At 46.4% G+C, this 26,840-nt stretch overlaps 1 protein-coding gene across 1 annotated transcript in view; it reads right to left on the bottom strand.

Annotated features, from left to right (window-relative positions):
* LOC117503563 (regulator of G-protein signaling 6-like) overlaps positions 1-26,840 on the bottom strand; it is a 168,519-nt gene that overhangs the window by 54,292 nt on the left and 87,387 nt on the right. The window contains exons 7-9 of the mRNA XM_034162823.1: positions 11,309-11,373; positions 7,695-7,771; positions 1,808-1,889 (exon numbers count right to left, since the gene is read on the bottom strand). Of these exons, the coding sequence (XP_034018714.1) occupies positions 1,808-1,889; positions 7,695-7,771; positions 11,309-11,373 (224 nt within the window). The remainder of the gene's footprint in view (positions 1-1,807; positions 1,890-7,694; positions 7,772-11,308; positions 11,374-26,840) is intronic.

The raw sequence follows: 26,840 nt of genomic DNA on the forward strand, positions 1-26,840 counted from the left end.
GCTCGATACGCTGCCAACTTTAAAATTAGATCTTGGTTCAAAAAATGTTTGGCATCCCTGGTCTACATTATTCAAGGACATGTTGTGGATGTTTTTTAGGCACATCACATCAACCAATTAGTGTCACCGGTGATCTCCTTTAAACTAGAGGGCACAAGGCACACAGCACTGTTGTATTAAATGGATGGACACAAAAGGTGTGAAGAGGATTTCTGGTGAGTAAACAGATCTGCACAGAAAGTGACTCAGCAGCCTCCGCTGCAGGGAGGGAGAAAGGTGAAGTAAAAATATGGAGTAAAAGTTGAAGTAAAAAAAACTGATTTTCCCAGTAGTTGTTACATTTTTTAATTTTTATGTTCAGTTCAGAGTGTGTGGTTAACCTGCTTATGTAAGGTACATCTGTGTTGCACTCTTAAAATACCACAGTGGTCGAATTGAGATCTGCTTCGATGTTGCCTGAAGCGCTAAAGCTTACTTGTTATGGAAGATAGGAATGTTCTTTTTCTGCTTGACCACACCTCATCCTTAGATGAGCATGCCCACAGGTGCAAAGATAAGTTCAACTGTTTTTGGTAAGGCAGGACAATGGCCAATGAGAATGAAAATAAAAGCATCGGATGGAAGCTACCAATGACACGTATTGCCACTTTGTGCAAGGTAAAAGATACGGCCCACAATGTATTTCTGCCCTCCTTTAAGGCCCCTTCACACATAACACAAAGTTGGACGAAACAGGCCAAATCAGGCTGAATCATGACAAATGGGCCAAACCTGAAAAATTTGAGCTGCAGTTGGGAGGGATAGACTTTTGTGCAGCCTGAAACAAAAGCTGTCCAACTATCACCAGAATACCCAGAATGTGGCATGAAGTCGGCCCAAATGGATTGGGCAAAGTTGGATGTCATTTGTGTGGCATTGGATGGCATTTGGTCAAATCGGTCGCCATTCATGCCACTCAGGGGAGCACACAACACACTCCCAATAGCCATTTGTGTTCCTTGGGGGGGGGGGGGGGGCACGACACACTCGGATGCTATGTGGATGCTATCTGCTTGGTGTCACACAGGTGCGATCCACCTCATCGATACCCACCCACACCATTTGGCCATGGTCTGTGGTGCCAGCCCTGTCCGGACTGCTTTGACTGCTGTTGTGGTGTCATTCTGGTTGCCTTGGCTGCAGTGAGACAGCTTCTCACCCCCCCCCCCCCGCAAGCTTTCTGGACCTTGATTATGATGTCATGTGCACTACATTCGAACTGGCGGTGCAAATGGGCCCCGCTGTTGTAATTCCTCTGCGACTGGTGTTGGGGGACTTTGGATTGCATGTGGACTTTGGTTGAGTATGGGTCGATTGGTCATTCGCCCTCATTCGCCTTGTAGGGTGAAGGCTTGCTCGATGACAACCTTCGGCCAGGATTTGACGCAGCCGAACATTTCATACAGCCCCTCGACACCGCAGTCCAAACAGTCCGACTTGCAATACAAATGTTGCAACTACAGTCAGATGGTGGTTTGACCTCATCTCAACCGACGTTCGTTTGGGTCTCCAAAGCAAGCGTGGCGCAACTGTGGTGTGCATATGCTGTGGCTGAATGGCTGTGCTGACTGCCGTACAAGGCGTTCGACTGCGGCTCAAGTTTTCATGAATGTCATTCAAATCCACCTTTGTGCGACATTGAGCCTCATTCATGCTATGTGTGAAGGGGCCTTTCAAGCAAACCCACAGAGACCTCTGGAAGGATAGAAGAGAAGGAATGCAGAAAGAAAGCAGTGACTGAACCACACATGCATAGTCAAAATCTGACCACAGGTCTATGGACGTCCCAGAAGGCTCGTTCCTGGCTGTCAAGGATCTTCCTCTCAGTTTTATCCTTTTTCCTGTCAACCCTAAAAATGAGATCAACTCTTGTAAGAAAGGTCACTGTGTCCACTGGTATCAGCAAGATGGAAGATGTGAAGAGACAAAATCGGAAAGGTTTTCAAGTCAGAAACATCATCAGTTGTTTACAACAATTACATTCAGAATAACAGAACAATCTACAATATCTGTAAATGTTTCTTCTTTCACAATTTTTGCACTTTTCATGTCTCAAAAACAACCAGTTCTATAGTTGCTGCTCTAAACTTTTCCTAAACTGGCACCTAAAACAGTCAAGTCACAGTTCTCAGCATACTGGACCAGCAGCAATGCTCAGCACCGCCTCATTGAATGGAACATTCAATCTTTCACCTCATGAAATATTCGCACCATTGCACTCGCAAACATTCATTATTTGTATATTATATAATGGCTAAGTAGATCTGTGTCATTTGACTGGTGGTTTGTATGTCATCTGACACAGATTATTCGTACCATTTGCCATTATACAAATAATGAATGTCTATGAGTTCAATGGTATGAATATTTCATAAGATGAAAGATGATTCGTACATTCCATTGAATGAATGAAAAAAATTAATATTTGTTTCATATAATGGCTAAAATAGATCCTTGTCATTTGATATTTTATTAATTTATAAACAGAAAAGGGACTTACATTTTGGTGTACTTTGATGTCTACAGTCCAACATGAACTTTAAATAGGAATCCAAAATTGTTCTCAGTGAACTTGCAAAAGCAGTCAGATAGTTCAAAAACAATTCTGACAATGTAGTCCGTAATATCTTGTACTGAGTTTGTGTACTTCCTCAGTCCAGCAAAAAAGTGCATCAGAAATGCCTGTTGATCACAGTGTGCAATGGTACAAAACATGTGGAACCAAATTTGCACGCTAAATGCAACAACACAAATGGAACAAATAATACATGTCACGTGACATACAAAGCACCAATTAAATGACAAGGATCCAGTCAGCCAATACATACTGTGTTTCATTTACTGTACAATATTGCTTTTTAGTGTGCAATTTTGGTTCTATATGAAATATGCTATTGCACGCCCTGACCACCATGCGCTCACACTACCTGGGATGGCATTCAGCTAAACATGCCAGAGTTTGTTTTGCTGACCGACGACAATTTGAATGAGCTAATTGAAGGTGCTAATTCTTCTAACACACACACAAAACTAATCCACTACGCCATAAGCCATCTGGAGGCATGAAGAGCTGTCAGGATGAGGAGGATGAAGAGCTGGATAAATTTCTGACCTGATTTTTCACTGGCTTGAGCATATGGCAGTGTGTACACGAAGTCATCGCACACCATTATGGGCTACATTGTCAGAATTGTTTTTGAACTATGTGACTGTTTTTGCACATTGACTGACAATTTTGGACTCCTATAGTTTGTGTTGGACTGTTGACATCAAAGCACCAGTGACGCACACCAAAATGTAAGTCACTTTTCTATTGTTTATAAATTAATAAAATATCAAAAGACAATGATCTATTTTAACCATTATATAAAACAAATAATGAATGTTTTTTCATTCATTCAATGGAATTCAGGGAAAAATGGACCGTTCCATTCAAGTCAGCTTTACCTCATTGAATGGAACATTCCATCTTTCACCTCATTAAATATTTGTACCATTGAACTCATAACCATTAATTATTTGTATATTATATAACACCTGAGTGGATCCTTGTCATTTGATTGGTGGCTTGCATGTCACGTGACATGGATTATTCGTACTATTTGCCATTGTGTTTTATTTGCTGTGTTATAGTTCTTTTTAGCGTGCAATTCATCTTCAGTGCAGCATTTCCGTTTTCATAGACCTGTAACTTTCTATAATGTCAACAAAACATACAAATATGTTCTTGAAATTCAGTGCTTGTAGTTTATACAAAGGAGTTTACTGTTATAATGAACAATTTTGGATTTGACTTTTTTAAACTATCTGTTGAAGTTCACCGAGAACAAGATGGATTAATTGGATTAAAGCTCCTGTTGGACTGATTGTAACCACTCAACCTCAAAGGACCAGTGACCAAAATGTAAGTCCCTTTACTCTTGTTCATGAATTAATAAAACATCCATCCATCCATCCATTTTCTTCCGCTTTATCCGGAGACGGTCGCAGGGGCAGAAGCTCAAGCAAAGCCGCCCAGACCTCCCAATCCACACACACCTCCCCCAGCGGAACCCCAAGGCGTTCCCAAGCCAGCCGACAGATGTAATCCTTCCAGCGTGTCCTGGGTCTTCCCCGGGGCCTCCTCCCAATGGGACGTGCCCGGAACACCTCTCCAGCAAGGCGTCCAGGGGGCATCCGTAAAAGATGCCCGAGCCACCTCAACTGACTCCTTTCGACGTGGAGGAGCAGCGGCTCGACTCCGAGCTCCTCACCCTATCTCTAAGGGAGCGCCCAGCCACCCTGAGGAGGAAACTCATCTCGGCCGCTTGTACCCGCGATCTCGTTCTTTTGGTCATGAGCCAAATCTCATGACCATAGTTGAGGATCGGAACGTAGATCGATCGGTAAATCGAGAGCTTTGCCCCCCTACTCAGCTCTCTCTTCATCACGACGGTCCGATATAACGACCGCATCACTGCAGACGCTGCACCGATCCGTCTATCGATCTCACGCTCCATCCGTCCCTCACTCACAAGAGGGCAAAGCACCTTTTTCCGGTCGAGAACCATGGCCTCGGATTTGGAGGTGCTGATCTTCATCCCGGATGCCCCACACTCGGCTGCAAACCGCCCCAGTGCACGCTGAAGGTCCTGATTTGACGAAGCCAACAGAACCACATCGTCCACAAACAGCAGAGACGAGATTCTGTGGTTCCCAAAGCAGACCCCCTCTACACCCTGGCTGTGCTTAGAAATTCTGTCCATAAAAATAATGAACAGAACTGGTGACAAAGAGCAGCCCTGGCGGAGGCCAACGTGCACTGGAAACAGGTTTGACTTACTACCGGCAATGCGAACCAAGCTCCTGCTGCGGTCGTACAGGGACCGGATAGCCCTTAGCAAAGGACCCCGGACCCTGTACTCCTGCAGCACTCCCCACAGCGTGCCCCGAGGGACACAGTCAAACGCCGAAAACCACACTGCTCCTCCTGAATCCAATGTTCGACCATCTGTCGAATTCTCCTCTCCAGTACTCTGGAATAGACCTTACCGGGGAGGCTGAGGAGTGTGATCCCCTATAGTTGGAACACGCCCTCCGGTCCCCCTTCTTAAACAGAGGGACCACCACCCCGGTCTGCCAATCCAGAGGCACTGTCCCCAATTGCCACGCGATGTTGCAGAGGCGTGTCAGCCAAGACAGTCCCACAACATCCAGAAACTTAAGGTACTCAGGACGGCTTTCATCCACTCCAGCCTTGCCACCGAGGAGCTTTCTAACCACCTCTGTGACTTCTGACTGAGTTAACAAGAGATTTTGTCATGGAAAGCCGAGCGGAGGCTTCGCACGTCACAACCGATTTACTGATGGCGCGAGACAAAGGAACACCTCCGTTTTGGTCTCACAGGACGGCTTTGAGATGGCGTTCAGACAGCTGTCGGTGGTTTTTCCATCGAGTGATTATCCGAGAAATTGTGGATGTGCCTGGACATGCCAGAACATGTCCCGTGAGGCTTCATCACGGCGTTGCTTTGCGCCATGCGGCACCGCTGCGACGCGCAGAATTGCTCTGCACGTCTGTCTCAATGTGCTGAAAAAGTGCTGATGTCCACGTCTTTTCACAATTCCTGTGCTAGTCAGACGACGTCCCGGATAAAACACAGCGTCCAGTTTGGAAATGAACGGCACATTCCACTGTTACAGGAGTTTTTGTCATGGAAAGAGGAGCGGAGGCTTTGCGCGTTGCGGCGGTGCCGCATGGCGCACAGCAACGCCGTGATGAAGCCTCACGGGACATGTTCTGGCATGTCCAGGCACATCCACAATTTCTCGGATAATCACTCAATGGAAAAACCACTGACAGCTGTCTGAATGCCATCTCAAAGCCGTCCTGTGAGACCAAAACAGAGGTGTTCCTTTGTCTCGCAACTTGGGTCTTTGGTGGTGGGCGGTTCTCTCCCATGTTGCCACGCCTCACTCTGGAACTTTCCTGCACACCTGTCCTCAATGAACCACTCATCACACCCTGCATTTAAACCTCTTATTTCCCTCACTTCCCCGCCAGATTGTTACACTTTTTGACTTCATCTACATCTCTTTACCTTGCTCTATTCTCGACCCATTTTTGCCTTGCTGTGTTTTTTGACTACCTGCTTGTTTTTTGGACCACGCCTTTCTGATACTGTTGCTGATTCTGGACTGCTTTACTGTGTATAGTTTTTTGCCTGTTTACCTAGTAAAACCTTTTAACCATATCCCTTTTGTGTCTGAGCTCTGTAGTTGTGTCCAGCCCTTCCTCGTGTCCAGCTGTGACAGAACGGTCTGGCCAACAATGGATGCAGCGAGCCCAGACCCATTCCAGCTGGCTGTGCGCTCCCACAGCCAACAGTTAGCTCAGCAAGAGAACAAGCTAGCTATACTGAGCACCAAATTCAGCAAACTCCAAATGCTCATAACAGTTTGCTGTCTTCCTCCACTGGTTTCTCTCCATTTCATGTGGTCTACAGCTTCCAACCATCACTGGTTGCCTCCACAGGTTTCTGACTATCCTGTTCCCTCAGCTTTAGCTCCCATCCAGAAGTGTCAGCGAACTTGAAAGAGGGTGCGACATGCTTTTCTTCGGTCATTCTCAGCCTACAAGTCCGCTGCCAACTGCAGGAGATTGTCCGCACCTGCTTACACCACAGGTCAGAAGGTCTGGCTTTCTACGCAGCCCCTGTCCCTGTGAGGCGTCTCCAAGAAGCTGGCACCCAGGTTTGTCAGCCCCTTCCTGATAACCAAGGTTATCAACCCGGTTTACGTCCAGCTTTGCCTTCCAAGGTCCATGTGAATCCACCCCACCTTTCACATCAGTCATATCAAGCCAGTGAAGTGCAGCCCTCTTTTCGCTCCTGCCAGACCTCCTCCACCTGCCAAGTTTGTGAATGGTGGCCCGGTTTTCTCAGTGCAGCGGTTACTGTTGTCGCAGCACAGGGGTCGTGGACTCCACTACCTGGTGCACTGGGAAGGTTATGGCAGGGAGGTGCGTTCCTGGATTCCGTCTCAGTTCATCTTGGACCCTGGTCTCATCCAAGACTTCCACACCTCACATCTCAATGCTCCTGGGTTGTCTTCGATATTTTTTTGGTTTGGCCATGTATTGTATTGTTTTGATTTTGTTTTGTTCTCTTTTTATCACTGTGGTTTTGTTTGTTACTTTTGCTTGGGTTTTGGTGTCACTGCTCACTCTTGTCTGTCACTTGGGTCTTTGGTGGTGGGCGGATCTTTCCCCACACCCCACTCTGAAACTTTCCTACACACCTGTCCTCAATCAACAACTCATCACACCCTGTATTTAAACCTCTTGTTTCTGTCACTTCCCAGCTCTTTATCAAAAACAGGTTGAAAACCAACCTGTTTTTGACTTGCTGTGTTTTTTGAGTACCTGCTTGTTTTTTGGACCACGCCTTAGCCTAATGTTTCTGATAGTGTTGCTGATTCGGGACTGCTTTACCACGTATTGTTTTTTGCCTGTTTACCCAGTAAATCCTTTTAACCATATCCCTTTTGTGTCTGGGCTCTGTATTTGTGTCCAGCCCTTCCTCGTCTCCAGCTGTGATTTCTTTTTACCATTGTTATGATTGACTTCATAACATTCCTTGCAGATTAATGTGTTGCTATGGTAACAACACACTTACTTGACCTGGGCTTCAGCTTGCATGTAGATAAACTCCCACTTTCTGGCAAAAGCACTCTGCAACCTGGCAAGGTTCTCCTGTTACAGAACAGACACAATGATATGATCAGTCGTCTCCAAGGAAAAAGACATTTTTACAATCCAGATTAAATGTGAGGACACTATACATTTTTTAAGTTTGATCTTGTGCTTGGAAGCATGTTAAATCTTATGTGACAACAGTTTCAGCTGCAGAGATTATTTCTTGTTGGATCATTGACTAGTGGATTGAGAGAATTTGCAGTAAATGTACGATGACAAACATGTTAATTCAGATATAAAATCTACAACATTCACCCATGGCCTGCTGGCCATCAGGCCGAGGCTTTGGAAATGGCAGAAACTGACAAGTTCATTTTAAGTGACATGTAACTTCAAAAGGACGTTAATAAAGTTCCACGTGCTGATAAAGACAGACAGCAAAGGAACAAGTGCCTGTTTGGACTACATTCATACAAAATACTAGGGCTGAGCTGGATACTCGTTTCAGACGAGTATCTTGTATGGATAAAGCATTTTTGACAAGCACGATACGAGTAAAACTCGTCAATATCTGTGCTCGTGCTGAAGGAAAATCCTGATTGGCTAACTGACTGTCCTCATGCTCTGTGACTGGCCAGTCACTCACAGCGCCCACCCCTCCCTATACGTAGAGACACGTCTCTGCAGCCTTCGCACACACACACACACACACACACACACACACAGGAACTGATCTCTCTCTCTGTGCTTGGCTTGATTCTACCTCACGTTGCTCTCCAAGTATTCGTTAGGTTTTCTTCAGTTCACCGCTTTTTCACTTTGTATGATATTTAAAGTTACTTGGGACAGAGCTGAAAACGGCTCCTGTTGTGTCGTTCACTGCCTCCAATCCGGTCGTTTTTTGTTTTCTTTTAACTTTGTTTGCTCTTAGTTTGGCTGGTGATATAAAGTCAGTTGGAAAACTTTGTTCGTACTGAACGTGGTGCTTTTGAGAAGAATACAGTGAACAAGGCTGACATATTTCCCTGTTTTCCATCACTGGATGTTTGCATGAATCACCAAGTTTACAGAGATCATTAACAAATAAACAGTAGAACAACCTCCCTCTCTCCCTCTCCCTCAGTCACACACACGCGCACACACAGAGACAATTTAATTAACATTGTTTAACTTTGTATGGGAAAAAAAATGTCAAGAGCATTAGGTAGTAAAAATAAATAAATTGAAAAAAATCCCAGTTTGATCATAAAATAAAAAAATAATATAAAAAGTTGTCTTGAGTATGACAACTCTTGTTCATACATACTTAGTTCATAATTTCCTATTACATTGAATGTCAGTTCTGATGCTGTTCTGTTATTCATTCATACACGTAAGAATATTCATGTTCTGCGTTAATAAAAAACTTGTTCTATAAATAGTTCTCTTACTTTTGTGATCAAAATCATTGATTTGAATCTGGTCGTGATGCGCGAAGCCTCCGCGCGGCTTTCCATGACAAAATCTCTTGTTAAAAGTGAAATCTGCTGGAAAATGGATGATGTCCAGCTCTTGTGATAACCAGAGAAAGAAAACACAATGGTCTCGTATCCACAGAGCCATCCGTTTAGAAATGGTCCGGTGGTTTGTGTCGCATCGTCGCAGCTCGGAGCATGGCGTGCCGAGAGTTCTTAAAGGGGTCCTTAAAGCTGTAGTAACAGTCCTTATTCTCTGTGAAGCCCGTAAAATTTTAACCGAAAGCCAGATAAATTTTTCGAATGGTTTCCAGGTGCCAGTCTCTAACAGCTTCTGAAAAAATTCTGATGGAAAAAAAGTCCTTTTCATTCCGCCATTTCCAGACAATGAAAATCCGACGAGGGGGTGGGACCACTCCTTCCCAAGGCGTGCTCACAGGCGAATGACGTCACTGACAGGCGTGGAAAAACTCACGCATGCGCACGAGGGTTCAAGCATGTCTGACGTAAAAACATATGAATGAAATCCATATAGTTTTTGGGAAAATTAAAAAGGACCGTTACTTTATTGACAGACCTCGTATATCAATTTCAGGCTTAAAATAATGTACTGATTAAGCCCCGCCCATTTCTGGTTAAACCACGCTCACGCCCACTTAAGACCCCACCACTCCAAGTACAGATACAGATAGTGGTGTACTCGCTCATCCCTACAAAATACTTTCCATGGGATTGTGTTGACTTATGACCATATTATTATTATTGTGTGTGTGTGTGTACAACCCCTGGCAAAAATGATGGAATCACCGGCCTCGGAAGATGTTCATTCAGTTGTTTTGATATGGGGCTGCATGTTAGGGAAAGGCAGTCATGTTAGGTAAAGGCAGATGGCTGTCATTACATCATCAATAAATGCACAAGTTTACGTTGATATTTTCAACACTTTTCTTATCCCATCAATTGAAAGGATGTTTGGGGATGATGAAATCATTTTTCAAAATGATAATGCATCTTGCCATAGAGCAAAAACTGTGAAAACATTCCTTGCAAAAAGACACATAGGGTCAATGTCATGGCCTGCAAAAAGTCCGGATCTTAATCCAATTGAAAATCTTTGGTGGAAGTTGAAGAAAATAGTCCATGACAAGGCTCCAACCTACAAAGCTGATCTGGCAACAGCAATCAGAGAAAGTTGGAGCCAGATTGATGAAGAGTACTGTTTGTCACTCATTAAGTCCATGCCTCAGAGACTGCAAGCTGTTATAAAAGCCAGAGGTGGTGCAACAAAATACTAGTGATGTGTTGGAGCGTTCTTTTGTTTTTCATGATTCCATAATCCTCAGAATTGAGTGATTCCATATTTTTTCCCTCTGCTTGGTCTAAAAAAGTAACCGTTACTGACTGCCACAATTTTTTTCCTGATTTCTTAGTGTTTCTTAAAGCCAGAAAGTTGCCATTTGAAATTACTTTAGTTTTGTGTCATGTCTGTGATCTGCTTTTTTTCTACAAAATTAAACAACTGAATGAACATCCTCCGAGGCCGGTGATTCCATAATTTTTGCCAGGGGTTGTATTTACACACATGACTCAAAAAGAACGGCATGCAGAGCCAGCAATTGCCTTTAGCGACCATAACACCCACATACAACTGCAAATTAGTGAGTGGTGCCCTTAATACATCTTCCACGAAACATAAGATGAATGAACTGATGACAACAAATGAACATGGTCATCTGTTGGTGAGCCAGATGGAGTTGCACTTAAAAATTTGAAAAAATTCCTTTTCCACTGTGGTGGTTGATGTGGCTGTTTCATCACTGCTAGAATGGTTCAGAACCTTGTTGATGAAAGGTTTGGAGTGCTGGTGAACTTCCATAATCCCCCACCAGCTTCTGCTTTCCTGGGCAGTTATTTGAGAAGGAAATGATCAAATACGTTTTGTGGTAGAGAAAGTATGAAATTTGTGGATTTCTTGGAAGGCTGCAGCACTGTCAAACCCCAACCACCACACACCACCACACAGACCATGCTTACATATATGTTAATGAGTTTTGTATTTCTGCCTCAAGGGCATCATAATAATCAATAAAGTCAAATTGGTTTTGATTAAAAACCTTGAAATTTTACAGCAATGACTCACCGCTTCATAATCTGCCAGCTCCAGCCTGGTCTTATTCTGCATGGTCCGCTTGCACAGGTAGATAGCTGAGAGACAAAAAACCCCCCAAAAAACAAAAAGAATAGCAGACTAGAATTTATCAATATACATTCACATATTCACTTCCTTCCATTCACCCATCACCTAATTATTCCAGTGAAGCTGCAGCACTTCTCTTCACCTTGCAGAAAAACATAAAATCTCAGATGCATTCTGGTGCATTTTCAGGCCTATTTACCCACCAAAAAAAAAAAAAAAAAATCTTCAAAAAATTAAATTTTTCCACCCCAGAGTCTTCACACAACTTGTGATTCGTGATGACGACAAAACTATAACACACAGTCTGTCATATGGATTAGAATACGGTGTCATTACTGTACATGGTCGGTGAGAATTCCACATCTAACTGGCGTGCATTATTTTCGTATATACGCAGATGTAGTTCGGCGAGTTAAGTCACTGTTATAATCACTCGGCTCTGGTCGTCACCACAGCAATGCGCAAATCAGTTGGCGCAGATCAGCTGTGTTTTGACAGGTGAATGACAGAAACGCGATAAAACGTGGATTTCCAAGTGAATTTTAATATTTTTGACCAAAATAAAACGTTTGAGGAATGGAAAGAGGAGGAGAGCAAACAAGAAGAACAGCAAAAGCAACGGCATAAAGATTTAACATCGGATGAACTGGACAAGATTGGCGACGGGAAAGAAGATAACGGTTCTATCCTTAAGGGCTCCGCATCAAAACAGTGAGCGTAGTTTCTGGCCCTGTTGGCCGCAGCTCGAAACAGTAGAGTGGGGCGGTGTGAGTGGCCCACTGCGGCGCGAGCCCACAGACTCGGTAAGCGCATCGGAGACAAAATATCTTGAGACTGGTATAAAATAGTCCCAAATATTCACACATTTTTAATAAGTTCTGTTAACTTAAATAAATATTTGTGTGTTAGGTCACTGTGTGGGACCATGGTATAAGCGGATTAAACAACTCGAAGCTGTGCATTATACATTTTGAGTGCACTTCGTGGAGTAACACCACTCCGCTTTGCATTGTGGTGTTTTAGACTCCGCGTCGTGCATTCAAACCGTATAATGCACGGCATCGAGTTGTTTAATCCTTACTTGTATAACGGCTAAGTGGATCCGTGTCATTTGATTGGCGGCTTGCATGTCATGTAACATGAATTATTCATACCATTTGCCAGTGTGTTTAATTGATCATTTCCAGATTACAAGCCGCTACTTTTTTCACACACTTTGAACACTGCAGCTTTTAGAATGATGCGGCTAATTTATGGATTTTTTACAGGCTTTTTCAGAAGTCGAAATACATCAATTGATGCTGTCAATTGATTTCCTGAAAGCTGCATTCTTGATGCGGTATAAACTCACACACAGTGTAAATATAAAATCTTACCCATTTGTTTTAGTGAAGAAAAATCCCTCTCTGGCACTTTGCACTTTCAGATCAGTTAGCGGGGCCGTCTCCCCCCACCACCACCACCACCCTTCCAAACCGGTTCTCTGTCTTGGTGCACAAATCAAAAAAGTCACAGCGCCTCATTAACGTCTCATTTATCACAGACTCCATCCGATCCTGGCTGCACGTGATGAAATCTCAAGAAAAGCTTAAAATTACTCAGTTCTTCGTCTGGAGCAGAGACAGCATCCGTGAGCTGGGTGACGTGTACGTCAATATTTACGTGTAACACTTCAGGGGCGGAAAGCATTTATGGTACATATTTAATTAAAAGTTTAAAAAAATCTTCCTGTGTAACATCTTTCTGTGTAATTATCTCATTCTACAACATGGAGACCCACGGCTTATAGACGAGTCTTATTTATGTACATTTTCTTTTTAAAGTTGGTGGGTGCGCTCTGTAGTCCGGAAATTATGGTAGTTCTTTTTAGCGTGCAATTTTGGTGCTATACGAAATGTGCTATTGCACATCCTGACCACTGCGCATGCTCACACGACCGGGGCGCGTTTAGCTAAACATAGCGGAGGTTGTTCTGCTGGCGGACAATGATTTCAAGGACCTAATTGATGCCAATTCTTCTAATGCAAAAAAACCAAATCCACTGCGCCATAAGCTGTCTGGAGGCAGGAAGAGCTGTCAGGATGAAGTTAGTGAGTAAGTAAGTAAGTAAGCTTTATTTATATAGCACTTTTCACAGACCAAGGTCACAAAGTGCTTCACACAATATACACTCAACTCCCATTTTGTATGAGATGAACTCAAAGGTCTAAAACTTTACCCACATACACAATATCACCATTTCCCTCAAATATAACCCCTGGCAAAAATTATGGAATCACCAGCCTCGGAAGATGTTCATTCATTTGTTTAATTTTGTAGAAAAAAAAGCAGATCACAGACATGACACAAAACTAAAGTAATTTCAAATGGCAACTTTCTGGCTTTAAGAAACACTATAAGAAATCAAGAAAAAAAGATTGTGGCAGTCAGTAACGGTTACTTTTTTAGACCAAGCAGAGGAAAAAAATATGGAATCACTCAATTCTGAGGAAAAAATTATGGAATCACCCTGTAAATTTTCATCCCCCAAACTAACACCTGCATCAAATCAGATCTGCTCATTAGTCTGCATCTAAAAAGGAGTGATCACACCTTGGAGAGCTGTTGCACCAAGTGAACTGACATGAATCATGGCTCCAACATGAGAGATGTCAGTTGAAACAAAGGAGAGGATTATCAAACTCTTAAAAGAGGGTAAATCATCATGCAATGTTGCAAAAGATGTTGGTTGTTCACAGTCAGCTGTGTCTAAACTCTGGACCAAATACAAACAACATGGGAAGGTTGTTAAAGGCAAACATACTGGTAGACCAAGGAAGACATCAAAGCGTCAAGACAGAAAAGTTAAAGCAATATGTCTCAAAAATCAAAAATGCACAACAAAACAAAAGAGGAACGAATGGGAGGAAACTGGAGTCAACGTCTGTGACCGAACTGTAAGAAACCGCCTAAAGGCAATGGGATTTACATACAAAAAAGCTAAACAAAAGCCATCATTAACAACTAAACAGAAAAAAACAAGGTTACAATGGGCTAAGGAAAAGCAATCGTGGACTGTGGATGACTGGATGAAAGTCATATTCAGTGATTAATCTCGAATCTGCATCAGGTAAGGTGATGATGCTGGAACTTTTGTTTGGTGCCGTTCCAATTAGATTTATAAAGATGACTGCCTGAAGAGAACATGTAAATTTCCACAGTCATTGATGATACGGGGGCTGCATGTCAGGTAAAGACACTGGGGAGATGGCTGTCATTACATCATCAATAAATGCACAAGTTTACGTTTATATTTTGGACAATTGAAAGGATGTTTGGGGATGATGAAATCATTTTTCAAGATGATAATGCATCTTGCCATAGAGCAAAAACTGCGAAAACATTCCTTGCAAAAAGACACATAGGGTCAATGTCAACGAGCAGATCTGATTTGATGCAGGTGTTAGTTTGGGGGATGAAAATTTACAGGGTGATTCCATAATTTTTTCCTCAGAATTGAGTGATTCCATATTTTTTTCCTCTGCTTGGTCTAAAAAAGTAACAGTTACTGACTGCCACAATCTTTTTTTTCTTGATTTCTTATAGTGTTTCTTAAAGCCAGAAAGTTGCCATTTGAAATTACTTTAGTTTTGTGTCATGTCTGTGATCTGCTTTTTTTTCTACAAAATTAAACAACTGAATGAACATCCTCCGAGGCCGGTGATTCCATAATTTTTGCCAGGGGTTGTATTGTTCACAAACCAGTCTAAATCTGTGATAGTGAGCACTTCTCCTTTGCTGAGATAATCCATCCCACCTCACAGGTGTGCCATATCAAGATGCTGATTAGACACCATGATTAGTGCACAGGTGTGCCTTAGACTGTCCACAATAAAAGGCCACTCTGAAAGGTGCAGTTTTGTTTTATTGGGGGGATACCAGTCAGTATTTGGTGTGACCACCATTTGCCTCATGCAGTGCAACACATCTCCTTCGCATAGAGTTGATCAGGTTGTCAATTGTGGCCTGTGGAATGTTGGTCCACTCCTCTTCAATGGTTGTGCGAAGTTGCTGGATATTGGCAGGAACTGGTACACGCTGTTGTATACACCGGTCCAGAGCATCCCAAACATGCTCAATGGGTGACATGTCCGGTGAGTATGCCGGCCATGCAACAACTGGGACATTTTCAGCTTCCAAGAATTGTGGACAGATCCTTGCAACATGGGGCCGTGCATTATCCTGCTGCAACATGAGGTGATGTTCTTGGATGTTGCCACAACAATGGGCCTCAGGATCTCGTCACGGTATCTCTGTGCATTCAAAATGCCATCAATAAAATGCACCTGTGTTCTTCATCCATAACAGACGCCTGCCCATACCATAACCCCACCGCCACCATGGGCCACTCGATCCACAACACTGACATCAGAAAACTGCTCACCCACACGACGCCACACAAGCTGTCTGCTATCTGCCCTGAACAGTGTGAACCGGGATTCATCCGTGAAGAGAACAGCTCTCCAACGTGCCAAACGCCAGCGAATGTGAGCATTTGCCCACTCAAGTCGGTTACGACGACGAACTGGAGTCAGGGCGAGACCCCGATGAGGACGCCGAGCATGCAGATGAGCTTCCCTGAGATGGTTTCTGACAGTTGGTGCAGAAATTCTTTGGTTATGCAAACCGATTGTTTCAGCAGCTGTCCGAGTGGCTGGTCTCAAACAATCTTGGAGGTGAAGATGCTGGATGTGGAGGTCCTGGGCTGGTGTGGTTACACGTGGTCTGCGGTTGTGAGGCTGGTTGGATGTACTGCCAAATTCTCTGAAACGCCTTTGGAGATGGCTTATGGTAGAGAAATGAACATTCAATACACGAGCAACAGCTCTGGTTGACATTCCTGCTGTCAGCATGCCAATTGCACGCTCCCTCAAATCTTGCGACATCTGTGGCATTGTGCTGTGTGATAAAACTGCACCTTTCAGAGTGGCCTTTTATTGTGGACAGTCTAAAGCACACCTGTGCACTAATCATGGTGTCTAATCAGCATCTTGATATGGCACACCTGTGAGGTGGGATGGATTATCTCAGCAAAGGAGAAGTGCTCACTATCACAGATTTAGACTGATTTGTGAACAATATTTGTGTTATGTTTCGGACGCGGTCGGAGCACCGACCCAGCGTTTGAAAGGACCCAGCATAAAATATGTAGTGCACGGTTCAAAAGGTAACAGAATTTAATAAACATAACAGTGGGTGAAGTGCTAAACAACTAAAAAGTCCGCGGTCTGGTGAGGTGGAAACACGGCGCGCTCTCAACAGCGCAAACGGTCCGGAGCCACAGCAGTTCGGACCCAGGGACCCCGCCGACACCCCCCCAGGTGGCCGCGACAAACCAAGTTTGTGAAGAAAGAAAACATGGAGGTGAGTCCAACTCCACACAGAGAGACAACTCAAAGGTGCACGCAATCAGCAAACACTTCCTGGCTTAAATCTATACATCAGCTTCTCACCCTGCAGGCACGGAACAACTCAGTTCAAATCTCCACTGCAGCAGAAGCTGATTAGACAAATAGCATAACGTGACAGCTCGATACAACAAGGTGTGAGGGACACCAAATCCACTGTCATTACTTCATAAAAGTCACCAGAACCAAATTACCTCAGGAAGTGTGCTGAAGAGCGTGAGACCTCACCCAATCCTCCTTCACAGACTGTGGCGTCAAACCTGGAGCGGTCTCTGCGTCCGTGATGGTGAGATTGTTGTCCTGACGTCGATCTCACACGTCTGCTCACAAGGTCGAGTCTCTGGCAATCACACACTGTGCATTCAAGGTTTAAATGCAGCAATCTCTGATCAAGACAAAATACACCACAGCTGTGAGTCCTGATGACCTGCATGTGAAAACAAGCCTCAGGTGCTCAGGGTGAGGTCCTAATGCTCAGCCACTCAGTCCTGAATGCATACCACCTGGTGGGAGAAACAGAAAACAAAAACCAAGCCAGCCAAACACCCCAGCCCACAACAATTTGCGGGAAATGGTGATATTGTGTATGTGGAAAAAGTTTTAGATCTTTGAGTTCATCTCATACAAAATGGGAGCAAAACCAAAAGTGTTGCGTTTATATTTTTGTTGAGTGTACAACCCCTGGCAAAAATGTGGAATCACCGGCCTCGGAGGATGTTCATTCTGTTGTTTAATTTTGTAGAAAAAAAAAAATCAGATCACAGACACGACACAAAACTAAAGTCATTTCAAATGGCAACTATCTGGCTTTAAGAAACACTATAAGAAATCAGGAAAAAAAAATTGTGGCGGTCAGTAACGGTTACTTTTTAGACCAAGCAGAGGGAAAAAAATTTGGAATCACTCAATTTTGAGGAAAAAAAAAATAAGGAATCATGAAAAACAAAAGAACGCTCCAATAACAACAATTTTCTACAACTTCCAAAGATTTCATTTGGATTAAGATCCGGATTATTTGCAGGCCATGACATTGACCCTGTGTGTCTTTTTGCAAGGAATGTTTTCACAGTTTTTGCTCTATGGCAAGATGCATTATCACCTTGAAAAATGATTTCATCATCCCCAAACATCCTTTCAATTGATGGGATAAGAAAAGTGTCCAAAATATCAATGTAAACTTGTGCATTTATTGATGATGTAATGACAGCCATCTCCCCTGTGCCTTTACCTGACATGCAGCCCCATATCATCAATGACTGTGGAAATTTACATGTTCTCTTCAGGCAGTCATCTTTATAAATCTCATTGGAACGGCACCAAACAAAAGTTCCAGCATCATCACCTTGCCCAATGCAGATTCGAGATTCATCAGTGAATATGACTTTCATCCAGTCATCCACAGTCCACGATTGCTTTTCCTTAGCCCATTATAACCTTGTTTTTTTCTGTTTAGATGTTAATGATGGCTTTCGTTTAGCTTTTTTGTATGTAAATCCCATTTCCTTTAGGCGGTTTCTTACAGTTCGGTCACAGACGTTGACTCCAGTTTCCTCCCATTCGTTCCTCATTTGTTTTGTGCATTTTCGATTTTTCAGACATATTGCTTTAAGTTTTCTGTCTTGACGCTTTGATGTCTTCCTTGGTCTACCAGTATGTTTGCCTTTAACAACCTTCCCATGTTGTTTGTATTTGGTCCAGAGTTTAGACACAGCTGACTGTGAACAACCAACATCTTTTGCAACATTGCGTGATGATTTACCCTCTTTTAATCAATCAATCAATCAACTTTTTTCTTGTATAGCGCCAAATCACAACAGTTGCCCCAAGGCGCTCCACATTGCAAGGCAAGGCCATACAATAATTATGAAACACAGTCTACGTCTAAAGCAACATAACCAAGGGATGGTCCAGGGTCACCCGATCCAGCCCTAACTATAAGCCTTAGCGAAAAGGAAAGTTTTAAGCCTAATCTTAAAAGTAGAGAGGGTATCTGTCTCCCTGATCTGAATTGGGAGCTGGTTCCACAGGAGAGGAGCCTGAAAGCTGAAGGCTCTGCCTCCCATTCTACTCTTACAAACCCTAGGAACTACAAGTAAGCCCGCAGTCTGAGAGCGAAGCGCTCTAATGGGGTAATATGGTACTATGAGGTCCCTAAGATAAGATGGGACCTGATTATTCAAAACCTTATAAGTAAGAAGAAGAATTTTAAATTCTATTCTAGCATTAACAGGAAGCCAATGAAGGGAGGCCAACACGGGTGAGATATGCTCTCTCCTGCTAGTCCCCGTCAGTACTCTAGCTGCAGCATTCTGAACCAACTGAAGGCTTTTTAGGGAACTTTTAGGACAACCTGATAATAATGAATTACAATAGTCCAGCCTAGAGGAAACAAATGCATGAATTAGTTTTTCAGCATCACTCTGAGACAAGACCTTTCTGATTTTAGAGATATTGCGTAAATGCAAAAAGGCAGTCCTACATATTTGTTTAATATGCGCTTTGAATGACATATCCTTTTAAGAGTTTGATAATCCTCTCCTTTGTTTCAATTGACATCTCTCGTGTTGGAGCCATGATTCATGTCTGTCCACTTGGTGCAACAGCTCTCCAAGGTGTGATCACTCCTTTTTAGATGCAGACTAACGAGCAGATTTGATTTGTTGCAGGTGTTAGTTCTGGGGATGAAAATTTACAGGGTGATTCCATAATTTATTCCTCAGAATTGAGTGAGTCCATTTTTTTCCCTCTGCTTAGTCTAAAAAAGTAACCGTTACTGACCGCCACAATTATTTTTCCTGATTTCTTATAGTGTTTCTTAAAGCCATAAAGTTGCCATTTGAAATGACTTGAGTTTTGTGTCATGTCTGTGATCTGCTTTTTTCTACAAAATTAAACAACTGAATGAACATCCTCCGAGGCCGGTGATTCCATAATTATTGCCAGGGGTTGTAGACAATATAAACACATACAAATATAAAACAATACAATAAATTGAAACTAAAATGCCAGTTTAAAAAAAAATGTGTCTCTAGTTGCTGTCTAAAAACATCCACAGAATCCAGTGAGCGAAGGGAACAGGGAAGCTCATTCCAGAGGCGAGTTGCCACAGCTTTAAAAGATCTGTCCCCTCGAGTTTTAAAACAAGTTTGGGGAACCATCAGCAGGTTCTGATTGGAAGACCTCAAACTCCTGCTGGAAATATAATGCTGGATCAGGTCCTTAATGTATTCCGGTGCCTGTCCATGTAGAGCTCTAAAGGTCAGCACTAGGATTTTGTAATTGATCCTGTAAAAAAACAGGGAGCCAATGTAAAGACTTGAGGACAGGAGTAATATGCATTCTCCGGTGGGCGCAGGTAAGAAGTCGTGCAGCAGAGTTTTGCACTACGTGCAGGCAGGCCAGCTCTTTCTTATTGAGGCATGTAAAGGGACTGTTACAATAATCAAGTCACGAAGAAACAAATGCATGTACAATCATCTTTAGCTCATTAAAAGCCACCATTCTGCATAATTTGGAAATGTTCCGAATTTGGAAAAAACAGTTCTTAACGAGAGTGTGATGTTCCAAAGACATCCCTCCATCCAAAATGATACCAGAGCTGCTCAGATTACCAAGGTGATTCTTAATAACAGACATAGCACTATCTGGAGCTACAATCAATGTCTCAGTCTTATTCGAATTCAACTGCAGGCTGTTTTCAGTGAGCCATTCTGTAATTTTAGTGAGACAACTGAGAGAACAAATTTTATGGGCTTCAGTTGTCTTAAAAGAACTGTACAGCTGCAAGTCATTGGCATACAAATGGTAGGACACATCACAGAACTGCTGGATCAGCTTACCAAGAGGTAGGATATACAGCAGGAACAAAATCGGACCCAGGACTGAGCCCTGCGGCACACCCCACAAAAGATCAGCAGATTCAGACATCACACTGTTCATGGAAACACTAAGAGTTCTACCAACCAAGTAAGAGCTAAACCACTCTAATACAGGACCTGATATGCCAACCGTATCCCGCAGTCTATTAATCAAAATGCCATGGTCAACGGTATCGAATGCAGGTGACAGATCTAATAAAACCAGCACAGAACATTTACCGCTATCAGCGGCCATGACAATGTCACTAGACACCTTCAACAGGGCGGTTTCAGTGGAATGAAACTTACGGTACCTGGACTGAAATGTGTCATAGATGTTGTTAGTCTGCAAAAATGATTTAAGTTGAACACAGTGTTGGAAAAGTGTAGGAACACGGACCCACAACAGGGGGCGCAAATGAACGGACAATAGAGTAAGTCAAAATAACAACGCTTTACTGTTGTGAATGTGCACAACGAATACAACCAATCACAGCAATGGACAACAGTCAATTCACAAAAGTGTCGTGTGGGCAGGCTCGAAGATAGGAGACGCCTCTCCAAGGTAAGACCGGAACCACACGGCTTCCTCCGCCACAGGACCCCGGGAACACTGGAGCCGCCAAGTCCCGAACTCCCAGGTGGCCACTGCCTCCGCGTGTCGGACCTGGTACTGCTGGCGAGGAGCAAAGAACAGTTAGATGGGGGCGCGTATGCACCCAGGACTCCGAACAGCAGGAAAGGTACCTCCACCTCTCGTTGTAACAGTAATCCAAAAAAACTAGCTCAATCCAAAAGATGCACTCTATTTGCTTTGATACGTTACCTCTCTGGTAGAAACGATATCTCGGCAAATGAGGTGGAGATGCCGTCCTGCTGATATACCTCCGTAGTGATTGGGATCAGCTGTCTCCGGTGATGGGTGACAGCTGTCATCCTGGCTGCTCCTGTAAGGCGGCAGCGCCCTCCGGTGCCTGGAGCCCGCACTCCAGGCAGGGCGACCTCTAGTGGTGGTGGGCCAGCAGTACCTCCTCTTCAGCGGCCCACACAACAGGACCCCCCCCTCAACGGGCGCCTCCTGGCGCACGACCGGGTTTGTCAGGGTGGTGACGGTAGAAGTCGGCCAGGAGGGCCGGGTCCAGGATGAAGCCCTTCTTCACCCAGGAGCGTTCTTCGGGGCCGTACCCCTCCCAGTCCACCAGATACTGAAAACCCCGGCCCATTCGCCGGACGTCGAGGAGCCGGCGCACGGTCCAAGCCGGCTCTCCGTCGATGATCCGGGCAGGAGGTGGCGCCGGACCCGGAGTGCAGAGGGGTGAGGTGTGATGGGGTTTAATCCTTGACACATGGAATACCGGGTGAATCCGCAGTGAGGCCGGAAGCCGGAGCCTCACTGCGGCGGGATTGATGACCTTGAGTATTTTGTAGGGGCCGATGTATCGTTCTTGCAGTTTCGGGGAGTCCACTTGAAGGGGAATGTCTTTGGTGGACAACCAGACCTCCTGCCCTGGACGATACGTGGGAGCCGGGGCCCGCTGCCGGTCTGCATGGTTCTTCGCCCTCGTCCGGGCCTTCAACAAAGCAGAACGGGCGGCACGCCACACCCGACGGCACTTCCGTAGGTGGGCCTGGACCGAGGGCACACCGACCTCCCCCTCAACCACCGGAAACAACGGGGGTTGATACCCCAAACACACCTCAAAGGGGGAGAGGCCGGTGGCGGACGACACTTGACTGTTGTGCGCGTACTCGATCCAGGCCAGGTGGGTACTCCAGGCCGTCGGGTGCGCGGCTGTCACACAGCGCAAGGTTTGCTCCATCTCCTGGTTTGCCCGTTCTGCTTGTCCGTTGGTCTGGGGGTGGTACCCGGACGAGAGACTGACCGTGGCCCCCAGTTCCCGGCAAAAGCTCCTCCAAACCTGCGAGGAGAACTGGGGACCGCGATCGGAGACGATGTCTGATGGTATCCCATGCAGACGGACGACGTGGTGGACTAGGAGGTCCGCTGTCTCCTGGGCCGTTGGGAGCTTCGGGAGGGCCACGAAGTGGGCCGCCTTGGAGAATCGGTCCACTATCGTGAGGACGACGGTGTTTCCCTGGGACGGCGGGAGACCCGTGACAAAATCCAGGCCGATGTGGGACCAGGGGCGATGAGGCACGGGCAGCGGCTGTAGCAATCCCGGTGTCTTACGGTGATCCGCCTTGCCCCTGGCACAGGTAGTACAGGCCTGGATGTAACCCCGGACGTCGGCCTCCAGGGACGCCCACCAGAAGCGCTGCCGGACGACTGCCACGGTTCTTCGCACCCCAGGGTGACAGGAGAGCTTAGAACCATGACAGAAGTCCAGAACTGCAGCCCTGGCTTCTGGTGGGACGTAGAGTTTGTTCTTCGGTCCGGTTCCGGGGTCCGGGTCTCGTGTCAGGGCCTCCCGGACGGTTTTCTCCACGTCCCAGGTGAGGGCGGCCACGATAGCGGACTCCGGGATGATGGGTTCCGGGGGATCCGACGGCTCCGTTTTGACCTCATCTTCGTGTACCCGGGACAAGGCATCCGATCTTTGGTTTTTGGTCCCGGGACGGTAGGTGATCCGGAAGTCAAAACGGCCGAAGAACAGTGACCAGCGGGCTTGCCTGGGGTTCAGTCGCTTGGCGGTCCTGATATACTCCAGGTTCCGGTGGTCAGTGAAAACCGTGAATGGCACGGACGTTCCCTCCAACAGATGTCTCCACTCCTCAAGAGCCTCTTTCACTGCAAGGAGCTCTCGATTGCCGACGTCATAGTTCCGTTCGGCTGGGGTCAACCTGCGGGAAAAATAGGCACACGGGTGAAGGACCTTATCGGTCTTCCCGCTCTGGGACAGCACGGCTCCTATCCCTGAGTCCGAGGCGTCCACTTCAACCACTAACTGGCGACTAGGATCGGGCTGCACCAGAACGGGTGAAGACGAGAAGCGCCGTTTCAACTACTTAAACGCGGCATCGCACCGATCCGACCAGGTGAAGGGAACTTTTGGTGAGGTCAGGGCTGTCAGGGGGCTAACTACCTGACTGTAGCCCTTAATGAACCTCCTGTAGAAATTAGCAAAGCCTAGGAACTGTTGCAACTTCCTATGGCTTGTTGGTTGGGGCCAGTCTCTCACTGCCGCAACCTTGGCCGGATCAGGAGCGACGGAGTTGGAGGAGATGATGAACCCCAGGAAGGACAAAGAAGTGCGGTGGAACTCACACTTCTCGCCCTTCACAAACAGCCGGTTCTCTAACAACCACTGCAGGACCTGACGTACATGCCGGACATGAGTCTCAGGATCCGGAGAAAAGATGAGTATATCGTCTAGATATACGAAGACGAACCGGTGCAGGAAGTCCCGCAATACGTCGTTAACCAAGGCTTGGAACGTCGCGGGGGCGTTTGTGAGGCCGAATGGCATGACCAGGTACTCAAAGTGACCTAAGGGGGTGTTGAATGCCGTCTTCCACTCGTCTCCCTTCCGGATCCGAACCAGATGATACGCGTTTCTAAGATCAAGCTTGGTAAAAATCTTGGCTCCATGCAGGGGCGTGAACACCGAATCCAACAGGGGTAACGGGTATCGGTTGCGAACCGTGATTTCGTTCAGCCCCCTATAATCGATGCATGGACGAAGTCCGCCATCTTTTTTACCCACGAAAAAGAAACCTGCGCCCATCGGGGAGGTGGAATTTCGGATCAACCCGGCAGCTAACGAGTCCCGGATGTAGGTCTCCATTGATTCGCGCTCAGGCCGTGAGAGGTTGTACAGTCTACTGGACGGGAACCCACTGCCTGGAACCAAATCGATGGCACAATCGTACGGACGGTGGGGGGGGGAGTGTGAGCGCCAGATCCTTGCTGAACACGTCGACAAGGTCGTGGTACTCCACCGGCACCGTCCCCAGATTGGGCGGGACTCTGACCTCCTCCTTAGCTTGGGAGCCGGGAGGAACCGAGGAACCTAGACACACCCGATGGCAGGTCTCGCTCCACTGAACCACTACCCCGGACGGCCAATCAATCCGGGGATTGTGCTTCAACATCCAGGGAAAGCCTAAAACCACACGGGAAGTGGCCTGAGTCACAAAAAACTCGATCACCTCCCGGTGGTTTCCTGACACCACCAGCGTTACAGGTGGTGTCTTATGTGTGATCGAAGGGAGCAGGGAGCCATCTAGTGCTCGAACCTGCACAGGCGAGGTAAGCGCCACCAGAGGGAGCCCTATCTCCCTGGCCCATCTGCAGTCCAACAGATTCCCCTCAGAGCCCGTGTCCACCAGTGCTGGGGCCTTCAGGGTTAAATCCTCATACAGGATCGTGACTGGGAGTCGTGTAGCAATGTGGGTGTGTCCCATGTGAATGTCTCGGCCCACCCCTAGCCCAGTCTCTAGGGGCGGGCGTTGGTGTTGTAACCGCTCGGGGCAGTCTCTCACATGGTGCTCTAGTGCACCACAAACAAAACAAGCTCCATGGGCCCGTCTCCTCTGTGCAGCTGGTGCCCTAAATGTTGCCCTACTCGTGTCCATAGCTTCGTCAGTAGGGGGAGCTGTGGCCCCACGGAGCGCAGGGGCCGTGGAGCGTGGGGAAGGCGGAGCGCGGTCGGAACCCGAAGGGAGAGGGACAGCGCGTGCCCGGCCACGCCCTTCGTCTCGTTCCCGCCGATGTTCTTCTAACCGGTTGTCCAACCATATGACAAGATCGATAAGCCCGTCTAAATCCCGCGGTTCGTCCTTAGCCACCAGGTGCTCCTTGAGAACCAAAGACAGTCCGTTTACAAAGGCGGCGCGGAGGGCAGCGTTATTCCAGCCGGATCTCGCAGCCGCGATGCGGAAGTCGACTGCATAAACAGCTGCGCTCCGGCGCCCCTGTCTCATTGACAGTAGCACAGTTGAAGCGGTTTCTCCTCTATTAGGGTGATCGAACACGGTTCTGAGCCCCCTCACAAACCCATCGTATGTCAGAAGGAGCCGTGAATTCTGCTCCCAGAGCGCTGTAGCCCAAGCGCGTGCCTCACTGTGAAGCAGGTTTATGACATAAGCTACTATACTAGCATCGGTCGCGTACATAACGGGACGCTGTGCGAAGACGAGCGAACACTGCATCAGAAAATCCGCGCACGTCTCCACACAGCCTCCGTACGGCTCTGGAGGGCTTATGTATGCTTCCGGGGAAGGAGGGAGAGGTCGTTGAACAACCAGTGGAACGTCAACGTTACGCACAGGATCTACGGGAGGGAGAGCCGCAGCGGCGCCTGGAGGGCGCGCTTCCACCTGCGCGGCGAGAGCCTCCACCCTGCGGTTCAGGAGGACGTTCTGCTCGGTCATGAAATCCAACCGAGTCGTGAAAGCGGTGAGGATCCGCTGCAACTCACCGATTACCCCTCCCGCGGACGCCTGCGCGTCCTGTTCTTCCATTGGCCGTTCAACAGCCGGTTGACGCCCCTCGGGATCCATGACGCTGGCCGAGATATCCTGTTGGGAAAGTGTAGGAACACGGACCCACAACAGGGGGCGCAAATGAACGGACAATGGAGTAAGTCAAAATAACAACGCTTTACTGTTGTGAATGTGCACAACGAATACAACCAATCACAGCAATGGACAACAGTCAATTCACAAAAGTGTCGTGTGGGCAGGCTCGAAGACAGGAGACGCCTCTCCAAGGTAAGACCGGAACCACACGGCTTCCTCCGCCACAGGACCCCGGGAATACTGGAGCCGCCAAGTCCCAAACTCCCAGGTGGCCACTGCCTCCGCGTGTCGGACCTGGTACTGCTGGCGAGGAGCAAAGAACAGTTAGATGGGGGCGCGTATGCACCCAGGACTCCGAACAGCAGGAAAGGTACCTCCACCTCTCGTTGGAACAGTAATCCAAAAAAACTAGCTCAATCCAAAAGATGCACTCTATTTGCTTTGATACGTTACCTCTCTGGTAGAAACGATATCTCGGCAAATGAGGTGGAGATGCCGTCCTGCTGATATACCTCCGTAGTGAATGGGATCAGCTGTCTCCGGTGATGGGTGACAGCTGTCATCCTGGCTGCTCCTGTAAGGCGGCAGCGCCCTCCGGTGCCTGGAGCCCGCACTCCAGGCAGGGCGCCCTCTAGTGGTGGTGGGCCAGCAGTACCTCCTCTTCAGCGGCCCACACAACACACAGACCAC

The sequence above is a fragment of the Thalassophryne amazonica genome, chromosome 21, assembly GCF_902500255.1.
Source record: "Thalassophryne amazonica chromosome 21, fThaAma1.1, whole genome shotgun sequence".
Lineage (NCBI taxonomy): Eukaryota > Metazoa > Chordata > Actinopteri > Batrachoidiformes > Batrachoididae > Thalassophryne > Thalassophryne amazonica.